Source organism: Suricata suricatta, chromosome 15 (genome assembly GCF_006229205.1).
Source record: "Suricata suricatta isolate VVHF042 chromosome 15, meerkat_22Aug2017_6uvM2_HiC, whole genome shotgun sequence".
NCBI classification, from domain to species: Eukaryota; Metazoa; Chordata; class Mammalia; order Carnivora; family Herpestidae; genus Suricata; species Suricata suricatta.
Genome location: NC_043714.1, coordinates 53314642 through 53332196, shown reverse-complemented (window position 1 = coordinate 53332196; position 17555 = coordinate 53314642). Strand labels below are relative to the sequence as shown.

The 17555-nt window shown below is 33.4% G+C and overlaps 1 protein-coding gene across 3 annotated transcripts in view; it reads left to right on the top strand.

Annotated features, from left to right (window-relative positions):
• Positions 1-17555, top strand: part of CSMD3 (CUB and Sushi multiple domains 3) — a 1185533-nt gene that overhangs the window by 1012710 nt on the left and 155268 nt on the right. For all 3 annotated transcript variants that reach the window (XM_029923716.1, XM_029923715.1, XM_029923714.1), the window contains 2 exons: positions 1774-1870; positions 4259-4363. In XM_029923716.1, coding sequence (XP_029779576.1) covers positions 1774-1870; positions 4259-4363 — 202 coding nt within the window. The remainder of the gene's footprint in view (positions 1-1773; positions 1871-4258; positions 4364-17555) is intronic.

Sequence of the window (17555 nt, the reverse complement as noted above, 5' to 3'; positions counted from 1 at the left end):
TTATCACCTCTTTCAGGGTTACATGCCAAAGGATAGAGAGAGCCAAGAAGCTGCACATCCAGGCGTCCTAACTCTGCCGTCTCTTATATTTATCCACTAACCTTAAGCTTTCTAAACTTTTCTCTGCTTTTCCTAACTTTGCAAGTGTATTTCTCTTATGTAAATACCTTCTACTGAGGCTAAGATGGTTCACTAAATCTACCTCAGGGCCTGCCTCCTCTACATTTTTATAACTCAATAGTTTCTTTCAGTGGAGAACCTCTCAATACATTTAAATTATTTCAAATGTCGTCTCCTGCATAGATCTTTATATTTTTCTTGCAAGTGTGATCTTTTCTTCCCCTGAACTGTAAGAAAGGGAAATTCAGATGTGAAGAGAGAATTTATCTTTGTGGTAATATCACAATCATACAGCTTTAATTCCATTCTTCTTCCTGTTCTGGAACATTGCCATCGGGCCTAATGCCTGTCACACAGGCAGGGTATCTGTTGCCATGTGGCACTCACCCCTGGAAAAGAGGCACCGACATTCACTTAAATAGAAAAATGATGATGGTCTACTTTGTGGATAAGGAGTTTTTAAGGAATGCAATTGTTATACTTATTTAGTGAATGAGTGCAGTGCTTATGTTGATAACAGATTTTAGCTAAATAAAATACTTTTATTTTAATAAGATTCAGCCTTCCCTTCCTCTAAAACTATAACATGTACACTGCACAGAGAGAAAAATGATAACCCCCACAGTTGAGGGGGGTGCTGTGTGTTCTTGCAAAAGCTCACGCTGTGCCAGGCAAAGTGCAGCAAAGCAAAACATACCTCTTTCTTTAAATAAAATTTAACGGACATGAGAGAATTGTACTCCAACATTTCCCTTATCAATTTTAGGGTCCTTTACAGTGACTTAGTTATTATAACTCCATTCATAAATTATCCTTTAAGAGATACACACAAATCAGTTATAAAGCATAATTTTGGCCATTATATTGAGACTGATTGAAAATGTGCATCGGGGATAATAATGTTAATGATTTTTAAATTTAAAAAGACAGGAAATTGAGCAAAAGTTAGGCAAATAAAAGAAAAGAAAATGTATCTAGCATAAACCTAGTTTTAAAAAAGTATAAGATCCCTGTATGTTGGTAGAGCACAAATCTGGTGATTTCCTAATATCTAAAGAAAATGCTCAATCACCAGCCAGAATCTAACACTCCAGGGGTGCCATGGCGGGTCAGACAGTTGAGCATCCGACTTTGGCTCAAGTCATGATCTCATGGTTTATGGGTTCAAGCCCCACGTCAGGCCTGGAGCCTGCTTCAGATTCTGTGTCTCCCTCTCTCTGCCTGTCGGCTACTCTCTCTCTTTCTCTGTCTCTTAAAAATAAATAAACATTAAAAGCAACTTAAAAAAAATCTAACACTCTAAAGTATACAAGATGACTAATTGTTTGGAACATACGTTGGGAATCCTGACACTAAGATATAAATTAACCCAAAGCCTTTAATGAAGAAAACGTTCTGAGATAATGACAGACATTATCCATGTTCACCACATCCATAGTGAACCCTGCGAGGTGCCACACGTTCTTTCTACCCAGTCAGCTCATATAGGCCAGTGCCATGGTAGCAGGTATCAGTACTGATAAAGTCCTTCTATGAAGGGTCATGATGATATGGTCCTGACATGGAGTTCTCTCTTCTAATGTGGAGTGGAGGACTATAGTATTTTTATCTTGATAGAAACATGCATTCTGATCAGTAATTATTATTTCACAGGTACAGGTTATCAGCTTTGCTACAGAACATAATTGGGATTCTCTGGACTTTTATGATGGCGGAGACAACAATGCTCCACGACTTGGAAGTTATTCAGGTAAATAAAAGAGCGGAGCTTCATTAAAATACAGATGTAATTAAAAATATAGAAATCTCTCTTTCTTTTTAAATGACTTTTCAGAACTCTGCTTGGCAGTTTTAATTTGCTTTTTATAAACTATACACAGTGAACTAAATTACAAGGTTAGATGTTTGAAAGGCATTAAAGTAATGCTATTGAAATTGCTGTTTAAAACCTTCCTGTATTCTAACCATATTTGTGTAATTATTTATTGATGCCTTTATACTAATGATAATATTTTCAGCTGAGAGGTGGTTCAGGTATGTGTGCCCTTTTCCCTTAAATTGTTAAAATTAGACAGTGCTTCATAATTATGATATATCTACTCAATAGACTGTTCCAGAGCCATTAAAATAATTTTAGAGACTGTGTAAAAACATGGTATGTTACAGGGTACTGTTGAGTGAGAATAAAGAGAATATAAAATTATTTCTATGGAATGGATAAAATTATATAACATTAATATATACCCAGGCACCCAGACCAGAAGATTTTTAAATTTGTTAAGGTTTTTAGAGGTAATTTATGCAATAATCTAACCACTTTTTCAGCATGTGAAAAGTGAAATCAAGTTTTACTTCCATTTTAACTATCCTTTTTACTTTAATTATACTTTTTTACTATAGGAACATAGCTAACTATCAACTTTTACATTTCAGATATACTTAAAATGGTTTGAATGATCTTAGCTTTTTAACAGATTTTTAAATAGGGCATAATAACCAGTTTTTTTTACATCACCATTGAAGAGAAGAAGGAAGAAATATCTGGAATAGGAGTGACTTGGTCTAGTCATAACAAGTATTTTAAGGGCTCCTGAGTGGCTCAGTCAGTTGAGTGTTCGACTCTTGATTTCGGTTCAAGTCATGTTCCCAGACTCGTGGGTTCAAGCTCCATGTCGAGTTCTATCCTTGCTGAGTGTAGAGCCTGTTTAAGATTCTCTTTCTTCTCCTGCCCTTCCCCTGCTCTCTCTCTCTCTCTCTTTTCTCTCAAATAAAAAAAAATATTTTATGTATAGATTAAGGTAGAAATCTTTCTTAGAAGAAATCTTGTAACATTTTGAGTATACATTTGTTTAGATTTGATGAGGAGTAATACTTTCTTAACAACAAATACAACAATGAAGATAATAAAAGTGATAAATAACAGCTATCCATTACCAAATACTAGCTCTGTGTGAGGATTTTCATACATTTCCTCAATTGCTCTTTCTAGCAGTTCTGGTATGAAATTGAAGCTTAGAGAGATTAAAGTGGCCGGATGTTGGACAACTGATGTTTGAATGAGACCGGGGCCAGCAGATTGACTCCAGAGCTAAAGCTCTAATCGCTGAGGTCCTCTAAGAGACTAAGGGCAGGTCCAGTGAACTTGAAGTTCTCGTTTACCTCTGTCTTCAGTGATTCAGTAAGGGTACCGTGGACAGATAAGAGACTGGAGGGGAAAAATGCAATTATATGTTCTGTAATGAATTCGTCTTGATATTTTCTTTTTATAGAATGATCAGTGAGTGGTTAAGGTCCACAGAGTTGTACAAAGTAAGTGTAAAGTAAATAGTTACTTACAGAAAAAATTTTGGAACACTATAAACTAAGATGCTCGTTGGACCTTAGCTTGAAACATAGATTTGACACTTTTATGCTTGCCATTTGAAACTGTCTGACTTATAATCTTAAGGAACATGAACTCTTACTCAATGCAGATAGTCAAGAAATAATTGGTTCGTGCAGATATTTTATGCTTTCAACTCAATAATCGAATAAACTCAAGCTGATTTCCTTTAGGAAAATCAGTGGTACATCATTATAATATATTTGCTAGACAAGGGTAACACTAGTTTATAATTAGGAATTGTTGTCAGGTACTTGACCTGGTAGAAAAGAACATACACATATTAATAAAGAAAGAAAATAAATGAAATAATATAATATATGTGTGTTATATAATACATATAATAAAAAGGGCAATAAATAACAATAAATAAATATATCCTCTGAACCCATACATAATCTTAAGTTATTAAACCATAAAAATCACTGCAAACTTTAAAATTAAGGTTATTATTAGGTCACACATAAAATATTGAAATCCACAAGAAATTCCAAACATGTATTTCAGATTTGTTCCTGCCTATTTTTCGGGAGCTATCCAGAATGATCCCAAATTCTATCTCCATAGAGACAGTCACAAACAGTAAGGTGAAAGAGAAATGTGGGAGACATATTTTTGTCAAAAAATTCCTAAAAAACACTTGACCAATATGTAATTTCAGTGGTAATCTATTGTCTGATTAGTACTCAACTTACTTAGTTTTGCTATAATATTTATTACATGATCATTGACCTGCCTTTTCAATTATCATTTCAGGAACAACAATACCCCATCTTTTGAATAGTACGTCTAATAATCTATATCTAAATTTCCAATCAGACATCAGTGTTTCTGCTGCAGGATTTCACCTTGAATACACAGGTAAATGAACATCATGTACTATTCAAGAAATTTAAGAACAAGTTTATATCATTTTTTTAAATATTCTTTTTTGAATATAGAAATTAAATGGACTTCATCAAAAGAGAACATTGTTTTATTTTTTTCAGATTTTGATGTGCTTTTTCAATTCATTTACAAAAGTATCTATAAAATTTTCATTATTTTCATCAGAATTTACAAATGTACACTTTTTTAATTATTATAATTGTAAGAACACTTAACATGAGATGCACCCTCAAATTTTCTTCAAGTACACAATACAGGCATATTAACTGTAAGCACAATGATGTGCAGCGGATCTCTAGAACTTACTCATCTTACGTAACTCAACCTCATACCTGTTGTGAACAGTAACTTAACATCTCCCCGCCTCCCCTCCAACCTCTGCTCTGCTGTCACTTTGTACGAGTTTGACTATTTTAGATACTTCAGGTAAGTGGTGTCATATAGTATTGTCCTTTTTTGTCTGGCTTATTTCATTTAGCATAATGATTACTAGGTTCATCCATGTTGTTGCATTTGGCAGGATTTCCTTCTCTTTTTTAAGACTGATATTGCATTATATGTACATACTCTCTTTTCTTTATTCATTTATCTTTTAATGGGCCTTTGGTTGTTTCCATATTTTGTCTATTGTGAGTGATGCTGCCATAAACATAGAAGTGGAAGTCTCTCTTTGAGAGTCTTATTTCAAATGTTTTGTAAATATACTCAGAAGGGATTTCTAAAGCATATGGTAGATCTACTTCTATTTTTTTTAGTGTTTGTTTATGTTTGAGAGACCAAGAGAGAAAGCGTGAGCAGGAAAGGACGGACAGAGGGGGAGACAGTATCCAAAACAGGATATGCTGACAACAGAAAGCCTGATGTGGGGCTCGAAATCACAAACTATGAGATCACAATCTGAGCTGAATGAGATGCTTAACTGACAAAGCCACCCAGGCGCCTCTACTTTTAATTTTTTTGAACAACCTCTATACTCTTCTCCATAGTGATTCCATCAATTTACATTCCCACAAGCATTGTATAAGGGTTCCAGTTTTTCCACATTGTCACTAAGTAACAGTTTTTTAAAACAAGTAAGAATATTTTATGGTTATCAAAAGGAGCACATATCATAAGAGAAACTCTAGTTTTGATTATTTATGCACCACATAACATAGCATCAACATTCTTAAGGCAGATAGTCAAGAAATATAAGGAGAAATAAATAAAAATGCATTATGAAATTTACCAAAATTGACCCAGTACAAAAATTCTAAGTAGAGCAATAATCATAGGAGTAATATGCAAAATAGTTGTTTAAAACCCTGCCCCCCCCCCCCCAAATACCAGGTCCAATGGCTTCACATAGAAATCTTGCCAACCCTTAAGGGCCAGGTAATCCCAGCGCTACTTCAATTATTCTGTTTCCCAGGGCATATCATAGGTTCCCATAATATTCTCAATAGAAAACTACAAGCCATATCTTTTATAAATATGATGCAGAAATTGTATCTTTTCAGTTCATTGAAATGTATTTTGTGTAGTTTTTGAATTTATATGTGTTGATTTGACAAATCTATCATAAAATAATTACACAATAGGGATAGTTAACATCTCCATAATTCACATAGTGATCTTTTTTTCCATTGTTCGTGTGTGTGTGTGTGAATACTTAAAATCTAGTTTCTTCCCAACTTTCAAGTATATGATACCATATGGGTAACTATTGTCACCATGTTGTATACTGGATCCCCAGAATTTATTTTATAACTAGAAAATATTTATAACTAGAAAATATGTATCTTTTGACTCATATCACCTCAGTTTTTCTACCTTCCAGCCTCTGGCAACCACCATTCTCCTCATTGTTCCACGTACAAATATGAGATCATATCTGTTTCCTCTGACTTATTTCATTTAGCATAATGCTATGCATGCTGTTGCAAATGGCAGGGTTGCCTAGAGTTTTGGTAATTGAGTAATATTTCATTTTATACATATGCCATCCTTCTTTATCCATTCATGCATAGAGGGGCACTTGGGTTGTTTTCGTATCTTGGCTATTGGGAAGAAGGCTATGGTGACCATGGGAGTGCAGATGATTTTTCCAGATCCTCATTTAATTTCCTTTGCATATATACTTAGAGATGGGATTGCTGGATTATATGATACTTATTATTAATTTTTAAAGAACCTCCATACTCTTTTCCATAGTGGCTGTACCAATTTTTACTCTTACCAGCATTCAAGAGGCGTTCCCTTTGGCCACATCCTCTGCAATACTTGTTATCTCCTGTCTTGGTGATGGTCATTCTAACAGGTGTAAGGTGACATCTCATTGTGCTTTCCATTTGCGTTTCCCTAGTGGTTAGTAATAAGGATCCTTTCATGTGCCTATTGGCCATTTGTTTATCTTTTTGGAAAGATATCTGTTCAGATCCTTTGCCCATTTTTTAACCAGATTGCTGTGTATAGGGTTTTCATTTATTTTTGTTGTTGTTTTGATTTGCTTTGAGTTAGAGGAGTTTCTTATATATTTTGGATATTAACCCTTTATCAAATACAAGGTTTGCAAATATATCCCCCCATTCTGTAGTTTGCATTTTCATTTTATTGTTTCTTTTGCTGTGCAGAAGCTTTTCTTTTTATTTTGATGTAGTCCCACTTTTATTTTCATTTGCTGCTTATACTTTTGGTGTTATGTCCAAAAAAATCAATGCCAAGACCAATGTCAAGGAGTTTCTTTTTTTTCTACGTTTTCTTCTAGGAATTATGCAGTATTAGGTTTTATGTTTGTCTGTAATCCATTTCCAATTAATTTTTATGAGTAGTGTAAGAGGGATACAATTTCATTGTTCTTCATGTGATTAAATGATTTCCCCAGCACCATTTATGGGAAAAATACTATACTTTCCCTTTGAGTATTTTTGGCTCCTTTGTCAAATGTTAGTTGGCTGTATAAGTGAGGGTTTATTTCTGGACTCTCAATTATGTTATACTGATGTATGTGTCCATTTTTATGGCAGTATCATACTGTTTGACTACTATAACTTTGCACTAGTCTGAAATCAAGAGTGATACCTCCAGCTTTGTGTCAGGATTGCTTTGGGTATGCAGAGTCTTCTGTGGTTCCATGAATTTCTGTCACTGTGAAATCATGCTGTTGGAATTTTGACATGAATTGCATTGACTCTATAGATGGTTTAAATTTGTTCCCAAATTTTATTGTTGTTACTGTTTATACTATTGTAAATGGGATTGTTTGCTTTACTTTTCACATATTCCGTTTTTCATGTATGATAACACAACTAATTTCTGAATGCTGATTTTTGTATTCTGTAACTTTATTGAATTTGTTCATTCTAACAGATTTTGGTGGAGTCTCTAGGATTTTGTTTACATAATATCACATCATTTGTCAACAGACAATTTTACTTTCCTTTCTGGTTTGGATGTCTTTCATTTCTTTTTCTTGAATAATTACTCTGGCTAGAATTTCCAGTACTATGTTGAATAAGAGTCATGAGGATGAGCCCCGTTAGTCTTCTTCCCTGTCTTAAAGAAAAAGGCTTTAACCTTTTACCATTGAGTATGATGCTAGCTGTGGGCTTTTCATATGTGACCTTCATTAAGTTCAGGTTTATTCTCTATACCCACCTATTTTTCGAGAGTTTTTATCATGAAAGGGTGTTTTATTTTGTCAAATGCTTTTTCTATGTCTATTGAGATTATCACATGATTTTTATCTTTAATTCTATTAATGTGATATATCACATTTTTTGATTAGGGTATGTTGAACCATCTTTGCATCCCATGCATAAATCCCACTTGATGGTGGTATATGATACTTTTGATGTGGTGTTGCTAGTATTTTGGTAAAAATATTTACATTTATATTCATCATGGATACTGGCCTGTCATTTTTCTTTTCTTGCAGTGTCCTTGTCTGACTTTGGTATCAGGATAATTTTGATATTATAAAATGTGATTTGGAATGTTCTCTCCGCTTCAGTTTTTCATAAGAGTTGGAGAAGGATTGGAATTAATACCTTTTTAAATGTTTGGTAAAATTCACCTATGAAACAATTTAGTCCAGGACTTTTCTTTTTTATAAGGTTTTTAATTTCTAACTCAGTTTCTTGCTTGTTCTTGGTCTGTTTAGATTTTCTATTTCTTCATGTTTTAGTTGGTAGGCCATGTTTTTAAGACTTTGTCCATTTCCTATAGATTATCCAATTTTTTGGTGTGTAATTGTTCATGGCAGTCTCTTGTGATCCTTTTTATTTCTGTAATATCAGTGTAATGTCTTTTCTTTCATTGCTGAAAGAAATGTTTATTTAAATCTTCTCTCTCTCTCTCTATCTTTTCTTTTTTTAGTAAATGATTCGAACGTTATGTCAATTTTGTGTATCTTTTTTAAAAAATGCTCTTAGTTTCTTTGGTCTTTCTGTTCTTTATCTGTTCTCTATTTCATTTATTTCTACTCTAATCTTTGTTACTCCCTTTATTCTGCTCACTTTGGCTTTAGTGTATTCTTTTTCTAGTTTTGGGATATAAAGTTAGCTCATTTATTTGACATCTTTTTTTTTTAATGCAGACAGATGTTTATTGCTATAAACTTCCTGTCAGAACTGCTTCTGGTAAATCCCATAAATTTTGGCATGTTGTGTTTCTCTTTTTGTTTGTACAGATTTTTTTAAATTTCCTTTTTGATTTATGCTTTGAATCACTATCTGTTTATGAATGTACTCCTTAATCTCCACATTTGTGGAATTTCCCAGTTTTCCTACTTTTATTGGTTTCAAGTTTCATGCCATTGTAGTTGGAAAAGAGTTTTGATATGATTTCACTCTTAACTTTGCTAAGATCATATAATACATGAACTATCCTGAAGGATGGTCTGCATGTACTCGAGAAAAAACATGTATTTTGCTACTCTGAAAGGAATGTTCTGTATATGTTTGTTAGGTTTATTTGGTTTAAAGTATAGTTCAAGTCCAATATTTTCTTAATGCTTTTCAATCTAGATGATCTGTGTATTGTTGACAGTGAAGTACTGAAGTTCCCTATTATTATTGTGTTATCTATTTTTTTCCTTCAGATCTGTTAACATATGCTCATTATATTTGGGTGCTCTGATGTTAACAGTATATATACTTATGATTATTATATCCTCATGATTAAATGATCTAATTAATATACAACGGCTTTCTTTATCTCTTGTTACATCTTTGAGTTAAAGTTTATATTGTCAAAATAAGCATAAGCTACCTGTCCTCTCTTGGTTTTGACAATTTTATTATAAGTCATCTTGGAGAATATCTCTTCAAGTTGAGTTAGTTTAGGGGCTTATTACTTTTATGAACTTGGATGTCCACATCTTTCCCCAGAATTTTGGAAGTTCTTGGCTATTTCTGTAACATGGTTTCCACTTGCTTTCCTTTTCCTTCCTCTCCTTTTGAGACTAATTAACAGATTGTGCACATATCTTTTTATTAAACTTCTCATGTTGATCATATATTGTTTTCTTGATTTTGTTGAATTATTTTCCCATGGGTTTTTTTCATAGGTTATTGAGCTTCCTCTAAGCAGGTATTTTGAATTCTTTTTCAAGTAAATAGCAGAGCTCATGTCTTGGAGGTTTATTACTGGAAAATTATTGTGTTCTTTTGATGGTATCATGTTTTCCGGATTTTTCATGTTTCTTGAAGTTTGTTTGTTTTTACTGTTTGTATTTTTTGTATTTAAAATAGTAGCCACCTTGTCCAGTCTTTATCAATTAACTTTACCAATTAAAGGAGAGAAATATTTTCCTTTAACCCTATTGGAGAGTTTGAGGCTTTCTCAGACCTATGAATATCCATGCTCCATACTTTTTCTCCTGTTTATGACCAAACTCTTCAGGTTGTATGCTTTCTCTTAATCCTGTAGAGCCAGGCTGGGTACTAATGACTTCTCTTTTGCTTTCCCAAGGGTGGTACAAAGTGCTTAATCTGTGATCTCCTCCAGGGCCACAAATTGAGCCAAATTTCTGCAAATACTCCCAGCTATTTGTAAAAACTTGCTCTTGCTATTGTCCAGAGCATACACAGGAGATCAGCCATACTGTATTAGACTGTGTGGATGAGGCACCAAAGCTCCTACAGGTGCCTATGGGCTAGTGGGGGGGCATCCACAGGTGAGGTGTCCATCTTATTGGCTCATCAGCAGGCCTCCTAATGGACATAATTAGTAGGATCTTCATCCCTTTAGTATGTTTCTTTGTGAGCTCTGACTTCTCTTTATCCAGATGCTCACTCACCCTTAGTTTCTCAGGTCATGATTCAATATTGTGGATAAGGCAAAAGAAACAAAGTTTATACACCAATTATGTGATGTATTGGTAGGTGAGACTCCTCCTGGATGTCTTGGTGTATTTATTGATGACAGGACCAAACAGAAATGGGGCTGTTTTCATGTTCTCAGGGTTATAAAATTGTTTTTGAGTCAGCCACCTAGGTGCTGGTCTGTGTTCTCTAAATGACTCATCTCATTCTTGGACTGCACTGGGGTTTCACCATTTCTTACCTGTATCTCACATTTCTCACAAAGACATTTTGTCCATGGATGGCTGCTACATTTTTTTTGCTAAGGGGAGGATATAATGAGGCACATCTAATTCAGCCATCTCATGGACATTACTCGGTCTTTTTTTTCTATCATTTTTTTTGAACGATAGTCATCCTAATACATGTGAGGTGATACCTCATCATATGGTTTTGACTGGCTTGCATTGTCCTGATGACTAGAGGTGCTGAGGATCTTTTCATATGCCTGTTGGTCATTTTTATCACAGTTTTGGAGAAATGTCTAAGTCCCTTGCTTATTTTTAAAACCAGATTATTTATTTTTTTGTTATTCAGTTGCAGGAGTTCCTATGTATTTTGAGTGTAAACCCTATATTAGATACGTGGTTTGCACATATTTTATCTTATTCTTTTTTTTTTAATGATTTAAATGTTTTTATTTATTTTTGAGAGAGAGCGTGAGCAGGGCAGAGTCAGAGAGAGAGGGAGACACAGAATCTGAAGACAGGCTCAAAGCTCCAAGCTAGCTGTCAGCACAGAGCCTGATGCGGGGCTCAAACCCATGAACCAGGAGATCATGACCTGAGCCGAAGCTGGACGTTCAACCGACTGAGCCACCCAGGCGCCCCTATTTTATCTTATCCTTTAGATTGCTTTTTGTTCTGCTGATTTTCCTTTGCTGTACAGAAGCCTTTTATTTTAATGTTGCCCACTTGTCTATTTTTGCTTTTATTTCCTAGACTTTTGTGTCACATTCACGAAATCATTGCCAAGACTAATGTCATGACACTTTCCCCTATGTTTTCTTCTAAGGGCTTTACATTTTCAGATTTTATATTTATTTAAACCTTAATCCATTTTAAGTTAATTTTTGTGTAAGATGTCTGATAAGGGCCTATTTTTATTCTTTTGCTAGTGGACATCCAGTTTTCCCAGCATCAGTTAAAGAGATTAATCTCTCCCCATTGTGTATTTTGGCACCCTTAACAATATAAGTTTATGTGGCTTTATTTCTGGATTCTCTCTGTTTCATTCATTATGTCTATCTTTATGGCAGTACCTTAATATTTTAATTATTGTAGTTTTGTAGTATATTTTGATACTAGGAGGTGATTTCTCCAGTTTTGATTATCTCAAAATTGTTTTGGCTACTTCGAATCTTTTGTAGTTGCATATAAATTTTAGGCTTATTTATTTATCTAATTCAGTAAGAACATTTTTGATAGTGACTGCATTGAATCTGTAGATTATTTTGGATATTATGGACTTTATAATAATATAATGTCTTCTAATTCATGAACATGGAATATTTTCCCATTTATTCCATATTTTTGGAAGATATTCCAATACTTTTTTCAATATCTTCCATCAGTGTTTTATAGTTTTTCATATATAAGTCTTCACCTCCTTGGTTAACTTTATTTCTAAGTATTTTATTCTTTTTGATACTACTGTAAATAGGATATTTTTTCTAAATTTCCTTTTCAGACACTTCAGTGTTAATGTATTAAATTATACACGATTTCTGACACTTTGTATAGTAACTTTACAGACTTCATTTATTAGTTCTAACAGTATCCTTGGAGTTAGATTTTTCTACATATAAGATCATGTCAGCTACAAATAGAGAAACTTCCACTTTTTCCTTTCTAATTTTGATGTCTTTTTTTTTCTCCCCAATTTCTCTGGCTAGGATTTCAGTACTGAATAGAAGTGACAAGGTTTGGGCATGCTTGTCTTACTCTTGATATAAGATGAAAAGCTTTTAGTTTTAGCTAAAACCCATAGATTTAGCTCTAGGTTTTTCATGTATGGCTTGTATTATTTTGAGATGCATTCCATTACATCTAATTTGTTGAGAGCTTTTATAATAAAAGGATGTTGTATTTTGTCAAATGCTCTTTCTGCATCTATTAGGATAATCTTTATCCTTTATTCTATTATTGTAGTATATCACATTTATTTGTGTATGTTGAGTCATTTTTTAATCTATCCATGGCATATAATACTTTGGATGTGCTGTTTAATTTGGTTTGCTATTATTTCGTTATGGATGTTTATGTCTATTTCATGAGGCATGTTGTCCCATAGTTTTCTTATAATATATTTGGCTATGGCCATCAGAGAAATGCTGGCCTCATAAAATGAATTTGGACCTTTTTCCTCCTCTCAATATGTTGGAAGAGTTTGAAGAGGATAAATGTTAACTCTTTAAATGTTTATTCCTGTTGTATCAGTTGTAATGTCTCCTTTTTCATTATAAGTATTGTCTAATTGTGTGATGAACTGGATTCTATAGATATTTTAAACCTATAATTGGAGCAAGTGACTTTTCTGGTAGCAGAGAATATATATTTTAATTGCCCAAACCTCTATAAAACTTTTAGACACAAAAATGGCTTATGTGCCTTAAATACAGTTATGAAACATACATGATTGTTTCTTTGCTACATGAAATTATCACAAGTGTAACTGGATGATTATTTTGGAAATATTTGCATTTACTTACCGAATCCCTACAAGGTAAACTCCAGGAAGACAGAGTCTGCCATTAGTAAAGGACCATGTCCATTTAGGACATTCTTTTATCTCTTCACTAAGTGCAGTTTTTGAATCTTACCAGGCCTTCAAAATACATTTGTTAACTGTGATACAGCACTTAGAAGTAGAAGTTAAATAAATAATATTGCCACATATTATTAACATCATAAACCTAGACTGATGCTGGTGTTCATCAAAGCAGTTAGTACATTAGCCTATACACACTTTGTAATTCTGTTGGCCTCTGTTGCCTGAAGGTATCTCACTGAATATTATATCCTAAACATCATTTTGCAGGCCACTCAATCCATCACTGTAACATCATTACCTATACTGGAGATTCTGATAAAATAGAAACTCCCTGTGGGAAGGAACAGAGGCTACAATGATAGCCATGCACTAAATAAATACTAGTCAATTGATTCTGGACAATATTTTTTGTTTGTTTTATTTTGAAGTTTACTTTCCAGCTATTGCTAACCTCAAATACCATGTCATTGTAATATAAATAGATGATAAATTAGTAAAAGAAGATTCATTCATTCATTCTTCATTCAACCAGAAATATATGGAGCAGCTACTGTGTATTAGACACTATACTTAACATGGAAAATGCAAATAAATATGTCACCATATCTCTCTTTGAGAAGATCACAGTGTCATAGAAGAGGCAGAAAGGTAAAGCAATAAGACGGTGCTATAAATTTAGGAATAGAGATATTTATGGTAGAGTACACAAAAGTGATAAGTAATCAGCTCCATTTAGGAAGTTCAGGAAATACTTTAAATAGTAGGTGACACCCAGGTTGGCTGAGTCTTAACAAATAAGCAGGAATTTTACAGTTAGATAGGAATACTGGGTATTCTTAGCATGAAAATTTTATGTTCAGACAGAGTTAGGGCATATGGCACACTTGGAGAAGTACACCTAGTTCAGTAGGATGATTGTATAAGGTTTGAAGCAGCACCAGGGATTAAGACTGCTTATATCGCCAGGGCTACTTCTGAAAGGTATAGGATATCATATCAGAAATTTGACTTCATCATAGACAATACAGTTAAAGAGCAGTGTATGTTTTGATATTTATTCATAATATAGATTATTAAATTATAATCACAAGGAATTGAAGAAAGTTTCTTTAAGCCCCTTATATATAACTTTTGCATTTTTAAATGTTTTGTTGAATGCCAAAATGGTCCTTTATTTGTAATATATATAATATAAGATCAATAAATAATGAAATTGCTTACCCAATTTTCTATATTTTTTCAAATGGTTTCTTTTGGTTAGAAACTCTTAGTTATATTGAATAAATGAAGGAAATTAAGCCATTTCCCAGTCAATAAATAATAGATGTTAATAATGCATAACCATTTACTTCTAAGAACAAAGAATTGAGAGTTTGATAATTTCACGGGAAAACAGTGACTAATATATTTAAATCTCACAAATTTAGGTCATGGAAACCAATATCTTTGAGAGAAAAGATATGCTAGAAATATAATTTAAGCATCGTTAATCTTGATTTCTCATTTAAGGAGTAGCGTTGATTACCTAACTATATCAAGGAAAGTCTGATGAGAGCTGTGGAGGGAATAGAAGATAAATGAGCTCAACCTCTATCTTAATCAAGTGTAAACTTTATTACATGAAGTTTGGTTTTGCCTTATATTTGTGATTATTTATCTGACTGTATTAGGAGTTAGTTTTAGTTCTATAAAATAAGCAATTAATGAATGCTAGGAATTTCTAAGTTAGTTATCTGGACCTCAAGATATGTAACAAAGAACTCACCATTGGTAATGAATGAGTATAAGAATAAATGATATATCCATGTATATTATATGTGCAGTTGCTTTGAAAAATAATACTTCTAAGTCTCCCAGTAGTCTCACCAGGAATGGCATTTAATTTGTCAGCTTTGAGTTTACACAATCCAAAGTAAATATTCACATGATGATTCTTTGACATCAAACTAATCCCCAAATACTTCTTAAGATTTAGCAGACATCTTGATTCTCCACCCATGAGAAAAACAAAGAAAAGAGCTGGGTACTGTATGTAGGCAATCTAAGGACAATATTCACTGTATTTTTCAAAAACCACAAAGTGGAATCAATTAGATCATAAGATGACCAATAAAATTTACAAACATTATGTTGAGGGACCTTAACTAACACATCAAACCATTTGCTTGATGTTCCCTTTTATTTGTGACAAAATTCTAAAAGACTTCTTGATTAAAATCCATAGAATAAAAAAATACCAGTACTACAAAAAGCATGTAAAGTGCATTAAACATTAATTTTTTTATCAAATAATAACTTAGTAGGAAAAAGTTAAAGTATTGTCCAGGTAGAAAAAGACCATTCTTTGTGTGATAATTGATTAAATGTCTCACTAAATAGTTCCACTTTGTAATGTTGTCACATAAGAATGCTTTCATTGCATGTCTTGTTTTTAAACAAAGCTAGTGAATCTAAATTTAAATAGGAACTATAAGTAGAAAGATGAAGAAGCTTAGAAAAATAGCAGGAAAAATAATGTTATGGAGTATAGGAAAAAAAGGATATTTAGAATAGGGACAGATAAATAGAAGAGAGGAGAGAAAATGATACATTTGGTGGACAGTAGTGAAATCAGTTCCAGAGAATGCCTACTGTTCTTTTAATTAGTTAAAAATTTTGGAATATTCTTCATGTTTTCAAATCTATTTTCTAATCAGTAAGGACATGAACATAGTATTTGTGAAATACTGAGTAAGTACAAGGGAATGGAGGGGAGGTTGAACAAGGAAACTTAAGTCCAGCTTTAGAAAACTGAAATGACTAATAACTTATGCTCCAGTCATCAAGAACAAATTTATAAAACAAGCAATGGCAGTATATTTGGCTGCTTTGTTACTGACAGATTGGAAAGCGGTTACAATACATTTGCTGGATCAAATACTTCCTGGAGCAGCTGTGGTTTTGTTGCAGTGTCCAAGAGAGTAATCTCAAAGGCTGTCTGAACACTCAGTGTACACTCGGGTATGTCCCTTCCAGAAACATTGGCGAATACATCCAAGCACAAAGGCTTGCTTGTGTGTGTGTGTGTGTGTGTGTGTGTGTGTGTCCGTGTCTGTGCATGTGTGTACACGTGCACATGCAAATAATCTATCTTGTTTCTAGAAGAAGTGTCTTAATTTCTGTGAAGTTTTGAAATCTTCTCATAGGGAAGAAACATTTATTTTGTAGTAATCCTACATTACTGACCACTTGCAGAGGAGGGTTATAACAATTTTAAAGAGCTTCTTTGTTTACAGAAGTCCTCCAAATTAATTCAGTAGAGATATAAAAACACAATGGCCTCACTAAGAGGAAACTATTTTTTAATGAATATAAATAAAGACTGTGAAAAAATTCATATCTAAGTTCTGATACTTAGAAAAAGATAAATGCTCAAGCAGTTGGGTATCAGGAAAATGTGTGTGTGTGTGTAAGAGTGTATGTGTGTGTTATAAAAAAAGTAGTCATATTAACTTTTCTTCACTGAAAAGACACCTATTTCACTGCATATCTTTGGTATTTTGTTTCTGGCAGCTTCTGAGATAAAAGTTCTGCCCACAGGGTAACATAAGGAGGGAATCACAATGGGGAAATAACAGTCTCAAAATCTCACTATGAGTACCAGCAACAGATGCCAAAAACATTAAGGTTCACTATAAAAAGGACAGATTTCACGTTTGTTTGTTTTGTTTTTAACGAAGAAAAGGCTCTTCATATATTCCTAAAGGATTTTAAATCGTAAAGGTTTCAGGAAACAGAGCAGGTGTTCCTCTGTCTTGGGAAATGGAAATTTGGCTGAGATCCCTTCCAACAAGTGAGTATATTTCCTGTCTGATTTTCCTACTCACTTTAAGGAAATAAATTTTAGATTATCTAATGGTACGATTACCACACAGATATGCCTTGCTTTTTACATACTTAGAAGGTAAATGCTGACAAATAGGAGGATTTTATCTTAGTGATTATTTCCTCCTTTAACTTGAGATCATGACATTTTAACTTAAGACTGCCTGACAATTATGATTATGCTT